We start from the raw sequence: 24,853 nt of genomic DNA on the forward strand, positions 1-24,853 counted from the left end.
ATATAATTACCTATATTTAACTGTTTCACAAACCTCTCTGAGGCAAATTAATAGAAGTTCACTGGTAGCATGATCAAAAATATGAGTGAATCATTTTTATGATTTGTAAATGGAGCCATAATCTTCAAGGGACTTTCTAATATCCACATGAGGTACTTGAGTGCAGAAATTTTCATTGGAATCTTTACATTAGCAAATGTATGTTTGCAAACTTATGTTGGAGTTCAGTTCCTTCTTGGGCCCACATCAGAGATGAACACAGAGAAAAATGATCCATCTCATTCTTGGAATAATTTATACATTTTAAATTAATCTAATTTAAATCCTTATCCAATTCTCACAGTAGTTAGTAGAAAGACACCTATTGACTTTAGTGTGATTTGATTGGGCCCTTAGGTAGTTTTCAGGCAGAAGAAATTACGTGAGTTGAGAATTGTGCTGAAGATGCCTCCTTTTGTATCTATGATGTCTTAATCACAGAAGATAAGAGGCTCTGAATTTATGTATATTTTGGAGTGTGGAAGAATCCCAAAGAACATCAATTAAATGCTTCAGCCCACAAGAGACCTCTCTTAAGTCAATTTTCAGAGAAAAGCATGTGTAGATCTGATTGTTACTAGCGAATAGACAATATTAGATTATGAGTCATCCTAGAATAGATATTGACATGAATCATAAATGTTAGGAATGATATAAGAATCCAATCGTATACTATTATGATGATTAGTTTTATTGTTTTCATATATGTATTTCCTCATTTTTGAGGATTTTATAAATTTTCTTTCAGCATAAGTGTTTTCCTTATTTTAATATAACAGGATAACTGATTCAAATACAGGAAGGAAAGTGAATATCTGTCTGTGCTCTATAGATGATTCAATAAAAATGTTGGCCTGACAGAGAGACAATTTAAGAAATCTGTTTTAATGTAGTACCTGGGCAAACAGATAATGAGAATTTTGCACTCACTTCAGTGGTTTAGAATCAGGCTCCTAAAGAGCAGGGGTGAAATCCTTGCCCATTGAAGTCAATAGCAAAGTTCTCATTGATGTCAAGGGGGCCTGGATTTCACAAAAATCTCAGTAACCAGTTTCCAGACCATAGATATTGGTGTATGAACCCATAATAATATTGGTTTGCCTACATAACTTGATATAGTATCTATCATCCCTTCAGAGGAATAACACTGTTTAGTGGGTTGAGCACAAGGCTGGGAGTCAGGAGCTCCTGACTTCTGCCCCCTTCCTGCCACTGACTTTCTGTATGGCCTTGAGCAGGTTACATAACTTTATAATCAATGTTATCCTACTCCCATTTATAGTTAATGGCAGTATTAAAATCAGTGACAGTTGGAGTTGGTTTGGGCCCTGTTTCCCCTCTTCTAAAATGAGGGCAATGAATATAGTGGTGTCTATATATTAGAGTGTCCTAAATATCTTTGATAGAAATGCCTTTTGATATGATGGGGTACCAAGAATCTCTGTTAGCACAGAGCTCTGAAATTAAGTGTTGCTCTTCCAGAGATCTCTGGGCTTTACATGTATTTGATGAATTGAGCCTCACAACACTTTTATGAAGTTGGCAAGTAGTATTTTACAGACAGGTAAACAAAGGAAATGATACATTGTGACTTGCCAATTCACATGTTGAAATCAGTGGCAGAACCAGAAATAAAACCCAGGAGACCTTTAACCACAAGCTATATCATTCCCTAGAGTTGTTACAAATTTTACCAACCTAACTTAAGCCTTCTTGAGCAGATTTACTTGAAAAGTACCCCCACACTATGAAATATATCCTAAATTATGAGTGAATTGACTTTTTTTTTGTAAGGTGTGTTTCCAAGTAGTTCCAGCTTCTCAGATACGCTTCATATAATGGCACGTTAGTATGAAGATATTACTGAATGCTTGAATATATCAACAATATTTTTACATATGTTTCTTCTTTTGTATAAAGAAAAAACAGAAAATCAAACTCTTAGATGATCATCTGACAGAAAAAGAAGCACACCAAAGACTGCTGGAGGCAAAGTGGTTTTGTGATAACAATGGTTGGAGCTACAGCTGGGGAATCTGATGACTGGACAGGAGAGACTTAGTGCATCTTGCAATGTTAAAACCTATCTTTTAAGCAAATTCCTAAGTTGTAAAATAACTCCATATAAATAATGTAATGGTTGCAGAATTCCAATGTTGTAGTGAAGTGTTAATGAAATGTAACTTTAGCTATGTGCTTTAACTGCTGCAGCTAAAGAGATAGGGTTTTTGTTCTTCAATTATGCCTTTGTAGTTCAGATTCTTGGATTTAGGATGCAAGTGTCCTATTTAAATGTACTTATTTAGGGTTTTAGCAGTTCCTAACATTGGTTTGTTATGGAAGAAAAATATAGCTGAAATTGTTCTGTATATGGGATTAACCGAGATATTAATTTCACCTTTCAAAGACTCTTCAAACTAAATTTAAACTAAAATCCAGGAGTACCACTAAGAAGCTGTCTTGAAGCATAAACTGAAATAAGATTGTGCTGTGAATTGGGATGTGGTATCACTACAAGTACTAACTCAAGTTTATACAAATCCTTTACAAGTTTTCCAAAAATGTTAAGAGCGAATACCTCCAAACAATATCAGAATTATTTCTTTTGTTTCATAGGACAATTTTGTTGTATAAATACATTGTTTAATTTTTAGTATTTCAGATTGTATTTTCTTTTACCTAATAATTTTAAAATGATGAATCTAGTTTTTAATTAACTGTTATTCCAGGCTATCATGCTTTAGCTTTGTCAACATCTGTTTGTATTAATGTTTCTATCAAAATTTGCCTGTGAAAAACATGCAGTTCTATTTAAAAAGTTCTATTTATGCCAATACTTGAGAGATATTGTATGAAGCTATTGTCAGCTTCTCTATTTCAAAATGCAATCAGCATAACTCTATTGATATCAGAAAATATCTGTTTTTTTAAATCTATTGGTGTATGATAAAGATGATCTAATTTGTGAATGCATGTGTGTGTGGTTAGTTTTTACCATGTGAAATAATGAATGATTAATTTACTCAAAATAAAACTTAGGATAATGCAGTACTTGCATGTTTCTGGAAAAAAGAGTTATTTTTTGCAATGTTTATTTTATAATTGAAGAGAAATAAAAGCATTTAACGATATAAGTTACGTATTTTAAATGACACTGAAGCCAGTTTTATTGCTCTACTGTGAAGATGTGCATTAGCGTCTTGCAATGTATAGATTTGTTAGCTCCTCATAGTATATTTGAATTTTGGTGAGCCTAGTCATGGGGGTTTTTTGTTTTGTTTTTTTGTTTGTTTGTTTGTTTTATTCACTGGCATTGTTTGGACTCTGTGGTCATAAAGTTTTGTGAGGCATCAGCTGGAGTCCTGTGTCCAGTTGTGGGCAGCAAAGCTTAGGAAAGATGTGGACAAATTGGAGAGAGTCCAGAGGAGGACAACAAAAACAATAAAATGTTTAGAAAACCTGACCTGTGAGGAAAGGTTTAAAAAAGTGGACATATTTAGTCTTGAGAAAAGAAGACTGAGGGGGCACCTGATGTGAACTCAAATATGTTAAGGGCTGTTATAAGGAGGACTGTGATAATTGTTCTCCATGTCCATTGAAGTAGGACTGGAAGCAATGGGTTTAATCTGCAGCAAGGGAGATTTGGTTAGAGATTAGGAAAACTTTCTAACTACACCTCTACCCTGATATAACGTGACCCAATATAACATGAATATGGATATAACGCGGTAAAGCAGGGCTCCGGTGGATCAAAGCAAGTTTGATATAACGCGGTTTCACCTATAACGCGGTAAGATTTTTTGGCTCCCAAGGACAGCGTTATATCGGGATAGAGGTGTATAAGGGTAGTTAGGCACCGGAATCAGTTTCCAAGTGAGGTTGTGGAATCCCCACCACTGGAGGTGTTAAGAACATGTTGGACAAACACATGTTAGGGATGGTCTAGATTTACTTGGTTCTGCCCCAGTGCAGGGGGCTGGACTTGATAACTTGTTGAGATCCGATCCAGCCATACATTTCTTTAACTCTATGATTGGTTCAAGTCTGCAGTATTTGTTCTAATGCCTGAGTTAGGCTCTTGTAAATTACAGATTCTTTTTGAAAAGTCTGTTCTGAGTTTTCCACTATGATAAACAGTTGGTATTGGTGCAACAACACAAACATCACAAAGAAATATCAGGAGATGGTTGAGCCATGATTATTATGTCGCTTTCCGTGACTGATGGCTATGTTCTTCCCTCTCACCTTTCGTCCACATTGCTGGCTCTTTGGCAGGAAGATAGTGTTTTCCCTCTGGATAGTGTTTTCCCCTTCACCATCCCCACTTTCTGGCCTTGTGTATCGACTTGTCTGTGTCTGCCTGCCTGCCTGTAGATGAATCTGTCTGTTTACATCTATGTAGGTACTTTTATGGCTCCCATCATCATAGTAGCTGAGTAATCTTGAAAACACCTCAGTTGTACTTCGGGCAGCTTTCCGGAAGACCATGTGAAGAAGAAGAGTTCCACTTGGATCTGTTAACTTCATGAGAGCTGTATGAAGCAATCCAGAAAAGCCACATGTGGCTCTACACACACACACAGGTAGAGTGTAATTATATAACTGTACTAGTTGAAGGAGAGATACTGCTGTCCTTTCTTCCTTGACTAGTCCCATTGAAATCACTGGGCTTCTTGTTTTGCATTGAGCTCTCAGAAATACACATTTTAAAATGTTTTTTTCCTTTCACTATTTCAGTGCCTCTAGTCTGTGAATGGAGTTATTTTCCCTTTTGGAAGCTTGCTGTCTCTTACTAAAGGCAGCAATCTACCTTTTTTAGGTATGTAGAAAACTTTTAGATTAATCAGTTTATAATGTGCACATTACCATGGTATCTAGGTGATACAATATGGCAATGTACTTCAGCAGGGACTCAGTTTTGGTGGTGCAAAATAGAACTGAAAGAGTCAGCTTTCCCAGCTGTTGTTGAAGTTATCTTTTGGAAATATTTTATCGTTTGTAAAAAGGCCAGTTTAAATGTGCTTTTATTAGACTGCGTTCGTGTGCCCTGAGAAGCTAAAATGCATTTGATAAAACTGAATAACCTCGCTGAACTGAAAACCCTGCTGTGACCTTAATTATAGGCTTGCTATTTCTCCACAATAAGAAGTAAATAAAATTCTTAAGAACAGAGTCTATAGATCCCATGCTTAAAACTTGACCCTGCTCCCAGTGAAGTAAATGGCAAAATTTCCAGTGATGACAGTGGGAGCAGGCCCTTAATTCTTCTCATTGCAGTAGAGAATATTGTTAGAAAGTAGGCCAAACTGCAGTGTTTGGATGTGAACTTTCCAAATGTTTTGGGATGTTCGGATCCAAGGTTTGCATTCAGGCTTATCTCTAAATGAAATATATCTGAATTCTATCATTAAAATGTTGAATTTGGGACTTTCAATTTCGTGCTTTTGAAACCTTTAATGATGGTAGCTCTACAAGACGTTATTTTGGAGTTGATAGTATAGCCTATTGGACCACAAGTAAATATTGTCAGTATTTTTAAAATACACTTTAAATTTTTTGTTTACATTTTGATGATTTTTCTGTAAGAAACTATTTTTTCTGTGAATGTGAAATGTGCAGAATGGTGGATCTGTTATACAATGGGGAATTAAACACAAAATTAAACAGAAATTAGCGTCTTTTAACTCAAACATTTTATTGAATTTGCACATATACAGAAATATCTAGTTTAGATCACAGAATAAAATATTTGAACTGATTTTTATAGTATACAATCAGTAATCTTAAGCCTACTGTTAGATGGCTGTCAGAAGGAGTAGTTTAGGAAATACATAAAATAACATGCATCTTTTGAATAAATCTCTATTTTGTCACAGTTATTGCCTGAGCTAGATAATCTTGCCACTTGGGCATTAACAAAAATAATTTAGTAGGACATGCTGCTGATTTGAGATGTGAAATGAATCTGTTTTCATATCTAGCTAGTTTTCAGTTCTAACTAATTCAATGTAATAGTTTTAAGAAAATAAAAATAAAACTTGGAATATCCTGGAGATAGACTAGAAACTATTGTCTTCATTCACAGTTCTGTAGGATTAACCACTCTGCCCATGAACAGCAATGTTTTGAAAGTTTCTTCGTAAATCATAAAGAGGAATGGCTGGTTAACTTTAATGGTAGGAGGCATTGAGTATGCAGTAATTTCTGACCCACTAACAGCTGCTGCTTCTGTTCCTTTCTCATCCACTTCAATTACTGCTCTTTGGATAATCTGATAATGCAAAGAGAACAATATTATAAACACCAAAAACGAGACTCCTTATGTGGAGAACAGTCATCAAAGTTCCAAACAGCTAATGAGTGGCAGGCCTTTGACATACAGACCAAGGGACTGAGGGTCACAGTGCGGTTCTGATCTTGCAATTGATGGCTGCACTCACACAAAGCCCCATTGGCTCCAGTGTGACTGCACAGCTGCCCTAGTCCATCTGTACCCTATCAGTTGCAGGATCAGAGCCTAAGAAGCTTCCTGGATACCTAAGAAGCTTCCTGTTTCTAGAAGCAGTTATACAATTTCTGTATGCATAATTTGGCAGGGTAACTTTCTTATAAAAAAATGAAGGCTGGACCTTTGATCTTCAAACCACTTTTCCTAGCCACTCCTTCCCATAACCCAAATCCATGCATAGCCCAGGTTGGCCAGACCACAGAATCTGTTTTTCAGTTAACTAACAGAATGTATAGAATGAGCCTTCACTTCCTATTCCTGCTGACCCTGCATTCTGTGTTTCATGAATAAATATGCAGGCAAATGTCTATTAGTGGTTCAGGTTGTTTGTTTCTTTAATTAGCTTGTTTGTGATTAAGTTTAGTTAGTCACAAACATTGAAAGCTTTACTTGGTTAAATACTGTGCATTCTGAAAGTGCTTATAAAATCATAGAAACAGGACCCAAAGGGAGATCAAAAGTCATCAAGAAGTCATTTAGTGCATTTCTCCATGCTGAAGCACAATTAAGTATACCTAGACCATCCCTGACAGGTATTTGTCTAAGCTGTTCTCAAAAACCGCCAATGACAGAGATTCCACAACTTCCCTTTTTAACCTGTTTCAGTCCTTAACTATCCTTATAGTTAGCAAGTTTTTCCTAATATTGAATCTAAATCTCCCTTTATGTAATTGCACCTGTCTTGTCTTATTGCTATATGTTTATAATCTTGAGAAGATTTCCTTGAAGCAAACAGTAACCCAGAACTAATGAGTACAGCCATACAAACAATCCTGTGAGGTGTTTGCAAGCCCTCAACTCCCTCAAAACTCACTGGGAATTAAGGACACTCAATATCTTGCAGGATCTGACCCTTTCCCCTTTATTTCTATAGTGTATGCATCTAGCTATTTCCTCAATTCTTAAGCCTGTGTCTGCAAGATTCATGGTTAGTTTATGGTCTCGGACATAAAGACAATTAAAGATGTTAACATCACCAATACCAAACTCTGCTCACTGTGTTCAGGGTCCTAAATCTGTTTCTGAACTAATGTAACTCACATGGTAACATTCAATAAAATGCTGCAATGGCCCTATGCCAGCTGGTGCATAAATTGCTTTTAAAATCAGTTAACAGATGCTATTAAAATTATATTAAAATTAGATTGTTTTATAATAGAATTATTAGCCAGTTAATGCTGGATTATGCCATTTTTCCTGGTATCTGCACAAGGGGAGAGTATGCCACAGATTCTCAACCTGATTTACACACATTAAATGGTATAATAGCCCATAAACTAAACATCTTCTATTTTATCTTTTGTATTTTTACTCTTGGGATATGAAATAACCTTTCTGATTAAGGTCAGCTTACAAAGCTGTCATAGTTCAAATACTTTTACATTTATAAATTTGGCAAGGCAACTACTATGCTCTTTAAAAGGGTGCAACATATGAGAATCACAGTGGTCTGTTTGGTATGGAATGGGGTAGGGCCATGTTCATGTTTTGTCCTCTTTGGCATGTCTCTTACTGCTGGATGGTGTTGGATTGTGGTGGTTCTCTGCACAGGTGTACAGAAGAGGTGGGGGAAGTTTCTGAACCAGAGCTGGGCGAATAATGGACTTGTCAGTTTGCTAGCAATTCTAAAAAATAACAAAGAAAAAACCTGTTTTGGGTCAACCTGAGAATGAAAATTTGGTGACGCACAAAGCCAAAAATAATTTTGTTTTGGGTCTAAAGAACCCTTTTTAAAATGTTCACCACTTTTTAAAGTTTCTGATTCTTAAGTACCATTACAGGAAATTTCGAAACTAAAAATAGTTTTGAACGGTAAACACTTTTCTTTTGAAAATGATGGAGCAAACTGTTTTGATATTTTTCTGATTTTTTTTTAACTAGAACAATTTGGTGGAATTGACAGAAATTTGTGAAAGGTTTTAGTGTCACCAAATCTGTACATTTTGCTGAAAAAATGTTTCTTGTAAAAGATGATGCCCAGCAATACTCTGAACTTCCTCTCCCACTGCTTCTCCCTACAGCTTTGTGCAAGAGAAGCCAAAATATGGCTGTTACTGGAGTGACAGTCAGGAGTCCTGGGTTCTATTCCTGGCTCTGCTCTGAGACCTTCAGCAAGTCACCTGATCCTTTTTGAGCTCTTTGAGGCAGGAACTATTTTCCACGATGTATTTGTACAATACCTAACACAACCAGGTCCTGATCTTGGCCGTGCCCTCTAGGCACTAATATAATACAAAAAATAAATAACAAGAAGCAGCTTATAAGTCTTACCTTTGATACTTTTACAAATCTTTGATCTGTGAGTTGACTCAGGTCTGCCCTCTTTGTGAAGAGATTTTGGATTCCCAGAATACGAAGCAGTTCATGCATCTGGTATTTCTGGTCTAATTTGAACTTTGGAAAGAAAATGTCCATTTTTCTGTAAAAACATAAATACTGGTAATACAGTGAAAAAAATGACAAAGTCCTAATTTTGGAACAAGAAAAATGTCCTTATCACAGGCTTGATTTTTCTCCATGAATTTTGCTTGTCTCATTATCCTAGAATATACTCAGTAATTATTATTAGAAGGGTCGTTCAGTAATATTTTGCATTTCATTACACCTTTCATCAGAGGATCTAAAAGTTCCCTATAAAAAATAGTGAAACCTCCTCACTTGTATGATGCAGAGCCCTGACATTTTTCATAAGGTGTAGCCATATTGCTCCCAGGATATGAGAGAGACAGGGTGGTTAAGGCAATATCTTTTACCGGACTAACTTCTGTTGGTGGGAGAGACAAGCTTTCAAGATACATGGAGCTCTTCTTCCAGTCTCAAGCACTTGGAGGTAAACATGGGACTCGAACTGACTTTTTCAGTAGCAGTGAAGTTCAGTTTGAGTTCCACGTTTGCCTCCAAGTACTTGATACCTGAAGAAGAGCTCTGTGAAGCTCTCAAAAGCTTGTCTCTCTCACCTGCAGGGGTTGTCCAGTAAAAGATATTACCTCACCCACCTAGTCTCTCACTTGTATGAGGCAGACAAGAGATATATAATAGTCACTTCAACTAATACTGAAATGCAACCAGTTCTGGGATCAAATTTAGTAGTGCACAACATGCTATGCAACAGTTTAAGGCAGGAAGTGAAGAATAATTGAAATGTAGGGGAAGCTAGGTAGGCAGAATGTAAATCCCTGTGTAACAACTTGGGAAAGACAGCAGGGCTAATGTTTTCTCTCTTATGAAAAATGTCAGGGCCACAAGGGGTCAGAACCTCTAGTTTCCTGCAGCACAGTATCCCCACTTCTATGATGAGGCGTTGATTAATTCAATACTGAACCAGGGGAAGGAGTGTCACCTACTGAATCACATTTCAAATGAAGAGATTAATTTATTTTACATTTTTATAGCTCACCCTATTTAATATATTTGTATTTACGCTTCATTGCCCAAGTAGGAAATCCCTTAATGAGTAGGCTGCACACAGTGGTTAGCCATGCTATTTCAGCTGGAAGTGCCAAATTGAAGACCACAGTTAGGACCTGATGTTTGGGCTTAGAAAGGCTGGACTGTGCTCTGTAAGACGTACATTTCTTAGTGGGATAGAGGGGATGAATCAGTCTTAAATGAAGGCTTCAGGTGAGAACCCTACACCACTCTTATGCACAAAGGTTCTGTTTTGGGGGATTTAGAAAGACCTTGCCTTTGTGAGGATGCCACTCCACAGAGAAACCAGCACGTAAGTGGGTTTCTTTTACCTCAGTAAATATGAAATATGTTAGTATCATCAGGATGTCAGTATGAAGCTATACCTGGTCTTCATGTTTCTAAGCCACGATTCCACAAGCTCTGCTGTTATGTGGTCTTCAAGTGAAGCGTAGTCTCCCTCCTTTTCCGGCATGGCAATAAGCATGTGTGCACTCCCTCTGTAGGGAAGTTTTAGCACAATGCATTGTAAATTCTTATCCAAAGTTGAGGCAACCATGTCTGATTTAAACATCATGGGCACCTGTACGTTCCTATACTTGTCTATATAGAAAGTCTCCAGTTCTGTGAACCTTGTATTAAATGGGTGCAACCATTTGCCTTAGAAAAGAAAGAAAGAAAATAATTATTCACACTCACACTTGCTCATGGTAACAGTTCTGAAGTCCTTAAAAATATTATCCAATTGTATCTGTTGCTATCTGGTCATGTAGGATTTGGGACCCTTTGTGCATAGGATGGCTGGATGACAGCTATGATATCTTTAGCAAACATACTTCAAAACTTTTATAGCACAGGACAGCAAAACCACACAAAATAAACAGGTCTAGGCTCACGAGGGATGGAGAGGAAGGAACATGATCAACAACATTGTCCCTTTGTCCAGGTGGTCAATTACCCCCAGGCTCCAAACTAATAAATATTCCTTTAATGTATTGAATACCATATAATCATCCATTTTTTGCAGAAATGCCACTTGACTCTGCCACCTCTGCTAGAAGTCTGTTCCACCTATTCAGTACTCTCTTTTTAAAGTGATACCTCCCATATATTCTCATTCATTGAGCATCAACAGTGGGTTGCCTCCCTTATGAGTGCTATGGACGGACACCATATATGTTGATGATACTAAGGCCTGCATTTCCTTTCTACCAAGTCTAGACAGAACCATTTCTTTCCTGTCTCAATTTCTGGTAGAGAAAGGGATCTGGATGAAATCCAGCTGGGTTGGGTTCAGTCAAGATAAAACACAAGTGATGCCTGTTGATAAAAGATGGTTGATTGCTGATGGGGAATTGGCAGAAATGATGAAGGCATCTGCAGGCTGATTTTTTAGAGGTTGTCCATCTGAGTCGTATTTGGATTCCTCTCTACTTACGGCTTCCAAATTAGCAGTGGTGGCCAAAAACACCTTCTTTCACCTTTACACTTGACAAAATCTTTTATTTTCAAAATGCAGAGCTCGTCATGATTATCTATGGGCAACAGGGGTTGGCTCACTTCATTCCCTATGGGGCACCTGGCATTGGCCACTTTGGAAGACAGGATACTGGGCTAGATGGACCTTTGGTCTGACCCAGTATGGTCAACCTTATATTCTTATGTTCCTGCTTTTGTCATCTCAAGGCTAGACTACTACACTATTCTCTACCTGGAATTAGCCTTGTTGTCCATGTAGAAGCGTTGGCTACTGTAAACAGTACTTGCCTTATAGGTATATTATACCTATGTGGCATGCTCTGCACTGGTTAATTCACTTAAAGAATTTAATTCATGGTGCTGATTGCTATCTGCTGAAGCCTAAATTATCCAGCGTGCTGTTCTTAGACATGGACTCTGCCAACAAATCCACACGAACTCACAGGAGCTTCTGACAAACTGTTCTCCCTCATGGGCATTCATCCCTGAATTTGCTACTGCTAGAAAGCAGTCAAAGCCTGACCTTTTTTTGGAGTTTGCTGTAAATCATAGCACTTTTTCAGGCTTTCTCCACTGCATTTCTTTTAGTAACAGGCTGTCTTCTAACTGTCTTTTCCCCAAACTCAGTGTCCCAGTGTTGTTACTCTGTCTAGGTTTTTTAATACCTCACTCATTAGTAAATTATCAGGGTATCTCTACTCACACGTAAGCCTAGCCAATCTATTTATTATCTCTGTATCTTGGGTGGGCTTCATTACATCTTAACTAGCATTCTTCAAATAAAGGAAACAGAATTACACACCAGACTCAGACTATGTCCCAGTAAGTGCTACTAAGCTGTCAGTACAATAACATTGGACTCTTGGTGCATCTCCTTTTAGGTTATTTTACTGCTGCTGCTCAGCTGTTCCCCCATCTCAAGGAAAATATGCCTTGCTCTGAGCTATTGTGAGATGAGCCCCCATACCAGACAGCAAAAATCTCTGAACTTCCACCATGGAGCATTCTGCTCGGTCCTCTTTGTTTTGTTTTACTTTTAAGTTTGCATCTGTTTTCTTTCTTCAAAAGGAGAGAACTCTCTGTATGCTGCTGTCCTCACGAGAGAGTTGTACACTGAGCCAGAGGCTTTTCATTCACTCTCATGATCCTGGGACCATGGGCACCAGCCCAAGTCAGAGTTAAATGGTTTCTCCTGGCCCCAAGGGGCTGAAACTACTCCTGCGGATTGGGACAGCATAGAGACATTATCCTGGCCACATCTCCTTTTCTCTGTCTGTGTCACTGAAATCAGCACCAGATCCAAGGCCCCACTAAACCCAGAAACCTCCCCTTTGCATTGTCCCAACTGGCTATTTATATGTCAAGGAGGAAGGAAACCACACTGTGGAGCCATTTTTCTTCCCTCACTTAAGCATGCACCTAGGCAGTGTTTTCCTTGATCTCTTCTTGGAGCAGTGGGCATGGTCTGGGATTCTCTGCTCCCCCTTTACCCTACTCTTGTCCCTGCACTCTTGTCTTTTGTCCTGATCAGTTGACCCAACTTTTTCTGGCACCCTTCCCCTCTGATTGAGGGGAGTGGACAGTCACTATTTTTGCTACATGGGGCCTCCTTTGAAAAGTCTGGTCCTTCTCAACTAGAAGTCAGAGACTACTGACTGCAGGGGGAGGGACACAGGAGCTTCTACACCAGCTGTTCATCAGCAGAGAATCACCGTGTGTGGTGGAGATGCATTAGATAATTGCTGTGTGCTCCTTGACCTAGACAAGAATCTAACCCCTTGTTTTGTCTAGTTCTGCTATTTAACTGGAAACTCATCCTTCCTCTTCTCTCACGCATATTCCGGGCACCAGGGACAATCTTATTTGGATTATTTTAGCTTTTTCAAGTAGTACAATGTCTTGAATTGGAAATTTTTAATGTATACCCTGCCCATCACTCATTCAAAGGACCTGGGGGAGCATTATTGGGGAAAACACTGCAATAAAATGCACCCTTATAAATGTGCCAGGTTGCAGCATTTTAATGTTAAAGGTAATATTTCAGCACGCCTGGGAATTCTGGAGAGGTTGAAGTTACTGCTCCAGATCTGACCCCGGTTCGCAGTGACCAAAGTTTATCGTGTGATAGCTCTGCATACCCGTGACCTGCAGAATCCTCACCATCATAACGTTTCCCATCGGAGTTTCATCCCTAAGAGGACTCGATGACTTCAGGGACCTGAAGGTGGACTGAAAAATCACTGGTTGCTCTAGGGGAAACTCCAGCTGGGGCCTCTGGGCCCAGGCTGGCCTCCTTTGGCTATGTGAAACTGAAAGAAAAGAGCTGAACTCCGGTCCTGGGACAGCTAATTTGCTGTGTAATCAGGGAGCCTTGTTGTGTGACAGGCAGTTGTGTGACAGGCTCATTACGGGGGGTAGGAAGTCTCTGAAGAGTCTGCTTCTCCTCAGCCTAGTTGGGGCTGCTACGTGGCCCTAGCAAATAAACTTTGGCATGCTGTGCTTATTTTTCCTAGTTTGATTGCACCTCTCCTGCCAAGCTAAGGGCCTTCCAGATTCTGATAACTTCTTTTGGTTGCACCAGATCAATACATGGAAGGTCCTCTCGTGGGTTAGGTGTGGTTCTTTTCCCTGATCAAAGAGACTCTTGTATGAAATGGGGAAACTCTGTGTTGCCTTGACCAATGCACTCTATGAGAAATGAATTGGTGCCCTCAGCCCAGTGTCTAGAGTACATATGCCCATGTTACAGCTATCATTACAATGGGCACCGCAATAATGGCTTATTAGCAGGGAGCCCAGGGATTCAAGGGAAATTGAACAACCTTCTCGGCCCTCAAGATGAACCCTTCAGAAAAGGGTTAAGACAAGTTAATATGGTGCTGAGAGGAAGTTTCACTGCCTCTGTCTGTGTTCTAGCTGTTCTGAGGATGGAGGTCTGCAGCATTCAAGGCCCTTTTCAGTACCACTAAAATCGTTTACGGTTTTAAAAAATTAATTTAAAAAAGGAAATCTAATGGGGGACCATGGGGAAATACTGTATCTTTGAAAATGCTTTTCCCCAAAGGAGAAGCCCCTAGCCACTATCATTGTATTTGAATTACTGACTCAATTATAATGGGTATCTCACATATGTACAGATCCAGTTTGCAGTGGACTCAGTAGCACTGGCAGGTTTACCTGACTTGCCTGATGCACAAACGTTCAGCACCGTATCCCGAGCTCAGTTGCAAATCTAGAGTAGCAACGTTGATCCCAGTGGAGTTTTTCTGGAGCTGCACTAAAGTAACTGAGATCAGAGTCTTGCCTGTTGTCTTTTTATAAATGATGATATTACAGTATAAAATCAATCGTTACCTTTAAAGAGAATGTAATCCACGAGAACCAGTTTAGCATGCTGGTCAAATTCTTCAAAAAGCTTTGGGATTTTTCCTTTGGTCTTCTTGTTAATATTCTGATTTATGATATTTTTTGCATGGGTGGAGTTGTGAAAATCCACATTTAAGAATTCCATATCAAAGTACTGCTTGGATAGATTAAGGAAAGGCTCCTTCAGTCTGAAGTTCTTTTGAACAAAAGACAAACTACCTCTCTGCAGAACAAGCTCTTCATTCTCTGTGATGTTATCTTTCAATTGTTTAAACAAAGTTGGCAACTGATGAAAATTCTGTTTGCCCTGCAAAAGATGGAGGTTTGTACCCTGAACGATTTGCTTGTAGGTTTCCCCTTTAGCCGCGAGCATGAAGACAGCCATCACAAATGACATAGAGAGCGGGGAGAAAAACACGTTATTGTCATGCTTCAGTGCTATTTTCCTGTAGAGATTGAATCCAAAATTCATGTTCTTTTCAGTGAGGTTGTAAAGAGTGAACTCTAGAGGGACTTGCTCTTCAAATGGCTCTGCGGTCTCAAGATTCTGCAAGAGACTCTCCTCTTTATCTTTCTTTTGATTTCCATTCTTGCCAAGAGATGTGCTTAATTCAGTGCACATTTCACATAAGAGAAGAAGGCAAATCCCTGCTTTCATTTTGGAGTCCAGCAGTGAGCTTCTTTCTTGTCAAGAAAGTGAAAAGAAACAACAAAGTCAATGACAATTTTTCTTTTTTTAAATTGAAAATACCTTGCTTCTGGGTTCCAAATAAAGAGGTCATGGAGATAGCCAAATGGTTTGAAGTTCCTTCTACCATGTAATTCTCACCAACCCCTCCCCCACAAGTTACACACCAATGTAAAGTTTGAATGGCCAATACCCAAATCAAAAGTCAAAGTGAAAGTAATGGAAGAGAGAAGTATCCATTCTTTCAAAATGGGTGCAAAAGAGATGTCATGACCTTTAGCAAGGGGCTCACTTCATATGCTACCTACAGTTCATGATGAAAGTCCCTCACTAATCTTCCTATGTTAAACTGAAGCCTGTCTTAAAAAAATAGGTCAAATTTTCAGATGAGGCACCAATTTGAGATCAAGGGTCTGATTTTCAAAAGTGCTTAGCCCATTCATCTCCACCTGAAGTCAATGAGAACAACCCATTTTTAATGTAATAAATACAAATGTAGAAAGCGAGAGAAATACCTTGTTGACCATTAAAGGGCTAGTGTGTATAATGTGCAGTATGTATAAAAATATCAGCATTGAGTTTCTGCACAATGTATACTAAAAAAGTCAAACTGTAACCACTAGTTCTGAGTCCCATACATCAGAAACTCTGAGAGTTGACCATACTTTAAAAAAACATGATTGGGAGAATTCAAAAGTTTTACATTTCAAATTGCTTGAGAATCCTTTTAAAAATTACTAGAGGTTTTGTGAATAACTTGGACCTTCTTTTCTAGGGAAAATTAGCCTGAATGACATGTGTCATAAATATAAAGGGAAGGGTAAACCCCTTTGAAATCCCTCCTGGCCAGGGGAAAGCTCCTCTCACCTGTAAAGGGTTAAGAAGCTAAAGGTAACCTCGCTGGCACCTGACCAAAATGACCAATGAGGAGACAAGATACTTTCAAAAGCTGGGAGGAGGGAGAGAAACAAAGGGTCTGTGTCTGTCTGTAGTCGTCTTGCCCAGGGACAGAACAGGAATGGAGTCTTAGAACTTTTAGTAAGTAATCTAGCTAGGTATGTGTTAGATTATGATTTCTTTAAATGGCTGAGAAAAGAATTGTGCTGAATAGAATAACTATTTCTGTCTGTGTATCTTTTTTGTAACTTAAGGTTTTGCCTAGAGGGGTTCTCTATGTTTTTGAATCTAATTACCCTGTAAGATATCTACCATCCTGATTTTACAGGGGGGATTTCTTTAATTCTATTTACTTCTATTTTTTATTAAAAGTCTTCTTGTAAAACACTGAATGCTTTTTCATTGTTCTCAGATCCAAGGGTTTGGGTCTGTGGTCACCTATGCAAATTGGTGAGGCTTTTTATCCAACATTTCCCAGGAAAGGGGGGGTGCAAGTGTTGGGAGGATTGTTCATTGTTCTTAAGATCCAAGGGTCTGGGTCTGTAGTCACCTAGGCAAATTGGTGAGGCTTTTTACCAAACCTTGTCCAGGAAGTGGGGTGCAAGGTTTTGGGAAGTATTTTGGGGGGAAGGACGCGTCCAAACAGCTCTTCCCCAGTAACCAGTATTAGTTTGGTGGTGGTAGCGGCCAGTCCAAGGATAACGGGTGTAATATTTTGTACCTTGGGGAAGTTTTGACCTAAGCTGGTAAAGATAAGCTTAGGAGGTTTTTCATGCAGGTCCCCACATCTGTACCCTAGAGTTCAGAGTGGGGGAGGAACCTTGACAACATGTAAGTGTGTTTTTCCAATTACACAGAAACTTTCAGATAGGAGAAAAGCAAAACGTGAATAATAATTTTTGAAAAGACCAGTGGTCCTGGGCCTGATTTTCCTCTGATTGTTTACACCCGTGTAAACTAGGTGTAACTTTACTGAAGCCACAGGAATGATGATTGTGAAAGACTGGTATAAGGCAGAGGAGGATCACACGCAGGCCTCTTACTTTTTAATTCAGCTGTGCAAGCTTGTGAAAATGAAATCTTTTGTTTTAGAAACAGGATGGCAATAGCACAAGAAGGAATTAAATATGAATGACCCTTCCAGACACACATCCCCTACATCCATCTGGAGGATAATAGAGAACTTATTGTTACCATGGAACCAACGTCTGCTATTTTGTTAAGTAAGTGTACTCTTTCCAGCTGTGAGTACTGACTGTGTGGTGGAATGGCTCTGCCCTAGGAAAACCCCACAGTGAGGAGGGGAAATGACAAGTACTCCAGATTTTCATGATGTCTGTAATAATGCCTCCTCCCTTGTTGAATAGTCACTCTGAATATTGAGCACCTATGCTGGTGGACAGCAGGGATTCAAATGCTTTCTTGGCAAGAGTGAGGTAGCTCGATGTCTTTCTAATAGTTGAATAGGCTGCTTGTGAACTTCAGATGTGGTTCACCTTTAACAGCAGCTCCACCATTGCGGAACAAGATTGCTCTTATGTTCATGGATTTGTGTAAAAGCAATAGATGAACTAGTCCTACAAACATGAAGGAGTGTACAATTGTGAGCCTTGGAGTAAGCGGACTGCTCAGAAGAATGACTTAGACATAGTACATTTTGCTGACGTTCCTATTGAATAGGGAAGGTGGGACATATTACTTCCTTCTAGCCTTGAAAACAAGACTGCACCCTCTTAATTTTCATGTTACTATTTCTGACTACTGAGCTATGATGAGGTTGTAAGACCCTGGACTGAGAATCCAATACCATTGAAAACAGTTAAGGAAATTCGTCATTCCCTTTCACTTTCCATTTGTCTGGTATGGATTATTTATTCTTACAGCCAGAGTGGTGCCCAGGCCATGTTTAGTATTACCTCTGATTCTTTTACTTATCAAATATTGTTTTGTAAGATCCGGTGAATGCTGAAGTGGGCTTGTGAATGGACTGAGGGTGAGACACTTATACTATGTTTGGAATATTATTATTCTCTATCACAAGCAGTGATATCTAAGCAACATTCATGCAGAGGCATGTTCTGTAAAACCTTGCCTTTTTGAAAATTTAACTTTCTTATTGCCCCAAATTAACATCTAAATTTGCTCATGCAAAATCCAAAATTTGCATGTGAAAATGGAAGTTGCTTATATAAATCGCATAGATGCGTAACTTTTCCATCTACATGTGGAACTGCCATTTGTGAATTTAAATCCAAGACACTGAACATACAAAATAACCAGAGCAAATTTAAAAGCAATGTGTGAATTGCTTGCCATACAATATAGGATAGAATATCACTTTAATACAATATTTTGAATTTGCTTATTTTCAGATAGGAAATCCCACCCAGATTAGAAGGGAGTTCTGTTAGGATAGCTAGAAAGAAAAATGATCTGGTGCCATTTGAAATTTCATTCTGCACCCATTCTCTTTGTATAAGAGTGATTATAAGAATGAAGAAGAGGTATGAAAAGATTGATTCTGTTAAATGAGCCATCATTAAAATAGTAGGCTTTTAGTTAACTAGATGGAAAGAACAGTCTCAAAAGATGTTTTGTTGTTAAGGGATATCTGAACTCTAACACCAGAGTATGGTAATTGTATAGCTTGCTATTTGTCATATGGCCAAAGAAATATGTGATAGACTAGGTGACCTCTTGAGGTACCTTCTAGTTCTATATTTTTATGATTTCATATAAAAATCCCTCATGATTGCCTACATCAAGAAGTGTAATTGTCTGTGGCTATGAGCCCTGAACAGGCACTTTCATGTGAGCAGTAAGACATCTGGGCACAAAGTAACAGCACACGTTTGGCAGTCAGGCAGTTAATTCTCTATTGAAATAGTGAGTTACATTCTGTACAAGATGACAGCCCAGATGGGCTATAATGAATGAATCAAGAGACAATGAAATAGTTGAATGTGATGCATCTTCTTAATCACATGTAAAATATGTAAAATATTAAAAATATACAACTTAAAACCATTTTCACCAATTTTATATTTATTTTAACTGTATCTGAACTCCCAGTGGAATTCCCGATGCCCATCACACACTAACTAAAGCTGCACTAGGTGTGGGTCATGAAAGCTCCTGCCATTTTATCCTTTTTAAACATTACTAGAATCCCAAATATATAAAATATGAAACCCCTCTCATAAGTTAGATTGGACTGTCTTGGAGACTGCTGCTTTCCCTCTGCACCATCCCAACAGTTGAGATCAGCTCTTGCTAATAGTCATGAGACTGAACTTTGTAGGAGTGGAGCAGGGAGGAGTATGACTCTTGAATTCACATCCTCCCTTTCTTCTCACACAGGCACTGCACTGCAGCATCTTCCTTATTCCCCAGGTAAAGTTCATCATGGGGCCCTCAAAAACCCACCAATGCAATTTGTGGATTGCCCAACAGGGGGCTGCATTGTGACCCCCACATCCTGTCTGGGTAGAATATGCTAGCTCCACGGCACTTACCCTTCTTACTTGTCCAAGGAGCAGGAACCCTAATCCTAGAATAGAGTCTGTTTCCATAAATGGCTATGCACAGTACTATCAACGGATCAGGCTGTAGAGCATACCTTTTAACTTCATCTTTAAAATAAGCATTTATTGTATCTGTGACCCATACATAGTACTTGGGCTCAGATTTTGCTTTTCATGTGTTCTCTGGAGCTCTAATATACCTTAATTGTTGGCAGATTGTCATTTATAGTTAATATAATTAGCTGAAGTGATCACATTACTTCTATCATTTGAGTTAAGTGATTAGGGTGAAATTCATTCTGTTCTAACACGTCTTCTCAAGACCCTCTGCACAACTTAAATCTCATGTAATCCTTGTGCAGGCCCTCTGCACGGGGGAAAATTTTATGAGGAGGTTAGATGCACTATCGATACAGGATGAATGTATTCTGATCAGTCATCTTCAGACCAAAAATAAATCTCCATCTAGGGTACAAATAGTTGGATGGAAGTTTAATGTTGAAACTGAAAATCGGGCAAAACTTGGTTTTGATACAAGCCTAAAACTTGAGCTACATTTCCTGAGTCTCCAGCTCCATTTGTAGTTTGAAGACTCTGCAGCCAAAGGTCAAGTAAGAAGTGTGTGGCTGGGGGGATCCATCGCACTAAAAGGTTACTTGAATTCCTGGTAAACCAAACCTCCTGAGTATGGCATGGCCTTAGTTTCTCTTGAGAAACTTTCTATCACTCATCTTACTACCCAAGCTCCATAAACCTGGAAATCCTGGGCGCCCCATCATCTCAGGCATTGGCACCCTGACAGCAGAATTATCTGGCTATGTAGACTCCCTCCTCAGGCCCTACGCTACCAGCACTTCCAGCTACCTTCGAGACACCACTGACTTTCTGAGGAAACTACAATCCATCGGTGATCTTCCTGATAACACCATCCTGGCCACTATGGATGTAGAAGCCCTCTACACCAACATTCCACACAAAGATGGACTACAAGCCGTCAAGAACACTATCCCCGATAATGTCACGGCTAACCTGGTGGCTGAACTTTGTGACTTTGTCCTTACCCATAACTGTTTTACATTTGGGGACAATGTATACCTTCAGATCAGCGGCACTGCTATGGGTACCCACATGGCCACACAGTATGCCAACATTTTTATGGCTGATTTAGAACAACGCTTCCTCAGCTCTCGTCCCCTAACACCCCTACTCTACTTGCGCTATATTGATGACATCTTCATCATCTGAACCCATGGAAAAGAAGCCCTTGAGGAATTCCACCATGATTTCAACAATTTCCATCCCACCATCAACCTCAGCCTGGTCCAGTCCACACAACAGATCCACTTCCTGGACACTACAGTGCTAATAAACGATGGTCACATAAACACCACCCTATACCGGAAACCTACTGACCGCTATTCCTACCTACATGCCTCCAGCTTTCACCCTGACGACACCACACGATCCATCGTCTACAGGCAAGCTCTGTGATACAACAGCATTTGCTCCGACCCCTCAGACAGAGACAGACACCTACAAGATCTCTATCAAGCATTCTTACAACTACAGTACCCACCTGTGGAAGTGAAGAAACAGATTAATAGAGCCAGAAGAGTTCCCAGAAGTCACCTACTACAGGACAGGCCTAACAAAGAAAATAACAGAACGCCACTAGCCGTCACCTTCAGCCCCCAACTAAAACCCTCCAACTCATTATTAAGGATCTACAACCTATCCTGAAGGATGACCCAACACTCTCACAAATCTTGGGAGACAGGCCAGTCCTTGCCTACAGACAGCCCCCCAACCTGAAGCAAATACTCACCAGCAACCACATACCACACAACAGAAGCACTAACCCAGGAAGCTATCCTTGCAACAAAGCCTGTTGCCAACTGTGCCCACATATCTATTCAGGGGACACCATCACAGGACCTAATAACATCAGCCACACTATCAGAGGCTCATTCACCTGCACATCCACCAATGTGATATATGCCATCATGTGCCAGCAATGCCCCTCTACCATGTACATTGATCAAACTGGACAATCTCTACGTAAAAGAGTAAATGGACACAAATCCGATGTCAAGAATTATAACATTCATAAACCAGTCGGAGAACACTTCAATCTCTCTGGTCACGCGATTACAGACATGAAAGTCGCTATTTTACAACAAAAAAACTTCAAATCCAGACTCCAGTGAGAAACTGCTGAATTGGAATTCATTTGCAAATTGGATACAATTAATTTAGGCTTGAATAGAGACTGGGAGTGGCTTAGTCATTATGCAAGGTAGCCTATTTCCCCTTGTTTTTTCCTACCCCCCTCCCCCGACGTTCTTGTTAAACCCTGGATTTGTGCTGGAAATGGCCCACCTTGATTATCATACACATTGTAAGGAGAGTGATCACTTTAGATAAGCTATTACCAGCAGGAGAGTGGGGTGGGAGGAGGTATTTTTTCATGCTTTGTGTGTATATAATAAGATCTTGTACACTTTCCACAGTATGCATCCGATGAAGTGAGCTGTAGCTCACGAAAGCTTATGCTCAAATAAATTGGTTAGTCTCTAAGGTGCCACAAGTTCTCCTTTTCTTTTTGCGAATACAGACTAACACGGCTGTTACTCTGAAACCTGAAATTTCACATCACTCTCCCTGCAATTGTTTGGTCCTACATTATTCTTTACATTAGCAAGGGCATCTATGCAAAGCCCACGAAGCCAAACTGCACACTGACAAATTTTGCAAGGCTTGAAAACAATTCTCTTCCAGCTCTCTGTGGTGCTCCTTGGCCACTACTGTAGTTACAAAGAGCTGCAGCAGCCTCTGCACCTGCAATGCACCCCTTAGATAGGGAGGAACACGATGACTGACCTTAGAATATCAGGGTTGGAAGGGACATCAGAAGGTCATCTAGTCCAACCCCCTGCTGAAAACAGGACCAATCCCCAATTTTTGCCCTGATCCCTAAATGGCCCCCTCAAGGATTGAACTCACAACCCTGGGTTTAGCAGGCTAATGCTGAAACCACTCAGCTATCCCTCCTTTCCTAGAGTCTGCCAACCTCCGCCCCCTCCATTGCAACAAAGATAGGGGCCCCTATGGAATTAGACTTTATGATAGGTTTGGGGTATGCTCTCCATCCATCCACTCCTGGTATCCTGTTCCCCCTACACCAGATGAATCCTGGCATCTTACATCATTTCTGTGATAGGCAGGGCCTTCTGCAACTGAGGGGTTGGCAAGATCTGCCTTTTATAAAATACATAATTAGAGGGATTGATCCTGTTTTCACACAAGTCAATGCCAACAATCCCACTGACATCAATAGCGACAGGATCAGGCCCAAATGTTTAATAAACATAGTGGAGAACCAGCTTCTCTTTTCCTCCTCAGCAGTGTCTAGACTTTTTAATTGCTCTGAGATAAGGTAGCTGATAAAAATGCACCCAGCACTCCCTGCATTATTTGAAGAGTCTGTGATGTTATTCCAGATTCAGCACTTGGCAGGGAACCAAAGGGTGAAATTCTTACTTAGGGCCTGATCCAAAACCTACTGAAGTGAAGGGAAAGACTCTCTAGACCTCAAAAAAGCAAAATTCCCGCTGACTTGGGAACATTGCCAAAGAGCACACAGTTGGACAATAGTCTATTGCTAGTTTGGGATGATGAGCAATTCATTTTAGACATATCATTACAAAAGTTTTGCTGTTCAACATCAATAATCATCTGATAAACAAAGCTTTTGAACGGCAAAGAAAATATATGAAACTAGTGGAAGAAGCTTTGGAAACAATCATGTATTTGTTGTCTAAATTGTAAAAGCAAAGGCTTGCATTTGTACAGAATGTCAAGTTCAAACATTGTTTTGGATTCCCAAAGATCTGTTTTTAACACTGCAGAACAGAAAACACATTTCGTTAAAATTATTAACTGTTAAAGCAGGAAAAATTTGGTATCAACTTTGTTTTAGGATGATTTGTAGTAGCAACATATCTACAGAAGGAGATTTCTTGCTTTTTGCTCATACTAAAAGGTTTCCCCTTGAAAACATTATAGCATTTTAAATTAAAATAAAATTTCAATATACAAGTAAAATCTACTCCTGCTTGAAACACTGCACCATGTTAAGAACATGCAGATATAATTACCCTCCTCTTCCCTCCCACCCCCCATAGATATTTAAAATTCTCAGTTTAAAGAGTTCCATCTTACCAACAAGGCAGCTCGTCTGTTACTTTTCTCAATCAACTATACTTAAAACAAAGTTAAATGATTGTCCAGTGATGAAGGTCATCAGCAAATAGTAGGTATTCCAAAGTGTAATGCTCTGATTTTGTAGGTTATATATTAACTGCTGGTACACAGTGAAAGATGAGTGTCCTATAAGTGGAGGGCCATGTTCCAGTAAACATCTTATTGATCGAAAAGAAATAAAATAATGACAATACTATTGCACTCTCAAATTAACAGATTTGATAGTTTATCTTGGGACCTGATCTTTGTCTTATTCAGGCTATGGGAGTTTGGCCTGATTTAAGACTAGAGTGGAATTTAAAAAGTGCTGAGGAAACAAACCGTACGAGTAGAAGGGAGTTATGCAACAGATATCCAAGATGATTGTAAGGATCTAAGCTTTTCTCCCTAAAATGTTAATATGAAAAGTACCTGTAAAATAGACCCATAGCATCTAAACTAAAACACACAAACATCCATAAAACTGTTTTTAATATAATCTCTGGAATGTATCCAACCAGTTAATCAGCTGTAAGGGGGATGCTGTTTCTTCCACTCAAAAGGCATTTTTAGTCTTCTCAACTGCTGGGTACAGACTTCTTAGTGGCTCTGTTTATATCTTGCTTATAGGCCCCTCCAGTTTTTCAGAGAACTTGAGGTATACAATTATCCAAATCGCCTTAAAACCAATTATAGCCTATT

At 39.3% G+C, this 24,853-nt stretch overlaps 2 protein-coding genes across 5 annotated transcripts in view; one reads left to right on the plus strand and one right to left on the minus strand.

Annotated features, from left to right (window-relative positions):
* The window catches only part of PPP4R4 (protein phosphatase 4 regulatory subunit 4), a 121,034-nt gene extending 117,933 nt beyond the window's left edge, over nucleotides 1-3,101 (plus strand). For all 3 annotated transcript variants that reach the window (XM_084630985.1, XM_084630986.1, XM_084630987.1), the window contains one exon: nucleotides 1,960-3,101. In XM_084630985.1, coding sequence (XP_084487111.1) covers nucleotides 1,960-1,984 — 25 coding nt within the window. In that variant the 3' untranslated portion in view covers nucleotides 1,985-3,101. The remainder of the gene's footprint in view (nucleotides 1-1,959) is intronic.
* Nucleotides 3,102-5,714: 2,613 nt separating this feature from the next.
* On the minus strand, nucleotides 5,715-24,239 carry SERPINA10 (serpin family A member 10). Of its 2 annotated transcripts, none has more exons than XM_084630520.1 (5): nucleotides 24,131-24,239; nucleotides 14,789-15,480; nucleotides 10,342-10,615; nucleotides 8,819-8,966; nucleotides 5,715-6,310 (listed from the first exon to the last, which is right to left on the minus strand). In XM_084630520.1, the coding sequence occupies exons 2-5, from the start codon at nucleotides 15,456-15,458 to the stop codon at nucleotides 6,119-6,121; spliced, it is 1,284 nt and encodes a 427-aa protein (XP_084486646.1). In that variant the 5' UTR covers nucleotides 15,459-15,480; nucleotides 24,131-24,239; the 3' UTR covers nucleotides 5,715-6,118. The 2 variants fall into 2 exon arrangements, with proteins under 2 accessions (XP_084486646.1, XP_084486645.1); XM_084630519.1 differs by having other exon boundaries at nucleotides 14,789-15,484.
* Nucleotides 24,240-24,853: the final 614 nt, after the last annotated feature.

The sequence above is a fragment of the Lepidochelys olivacea genome, assembly GCF_965140295.1.
Source record: "Lepidochelys olivacea isolate rLepOli2 genome assembly, chromosome: 6".
Taxonomy (NCBI): domain Eukaryota; kingdom Metazoa; phylum Chordata; order Testudines; family Cheloniidae; genus Lepidochelys; species Lepidochelys olivacea.

What these genes read in the sequence shown, in the direction of transcription:
- SERPINA10 (XM_084630520.1), bottom strand. Translation starts at nt 15,458, where the DNA reads ATGAAAGCAGGGATTTGCCTTCTTCTCTTATGTGAAATGTGCACTGAA. An exon ending in CTTAGAAACATGAAGACCAG is followed by an intron (nt 8,967 to 10,341) that starts GTATAGCTTCAT and finishes ATGTTTTTACAG; the next exon opens with AAAAATGGACATTTTCTTTC. An exon ending in GATTTGTAAAAGTATCAAAG is followed by an intron (nt 6,311 to 8,818) that starts GTAAGACTTATA and finishes TTGCATTATCAG; the next exon opens with ATTATCCAAAGAGCAGTAAT.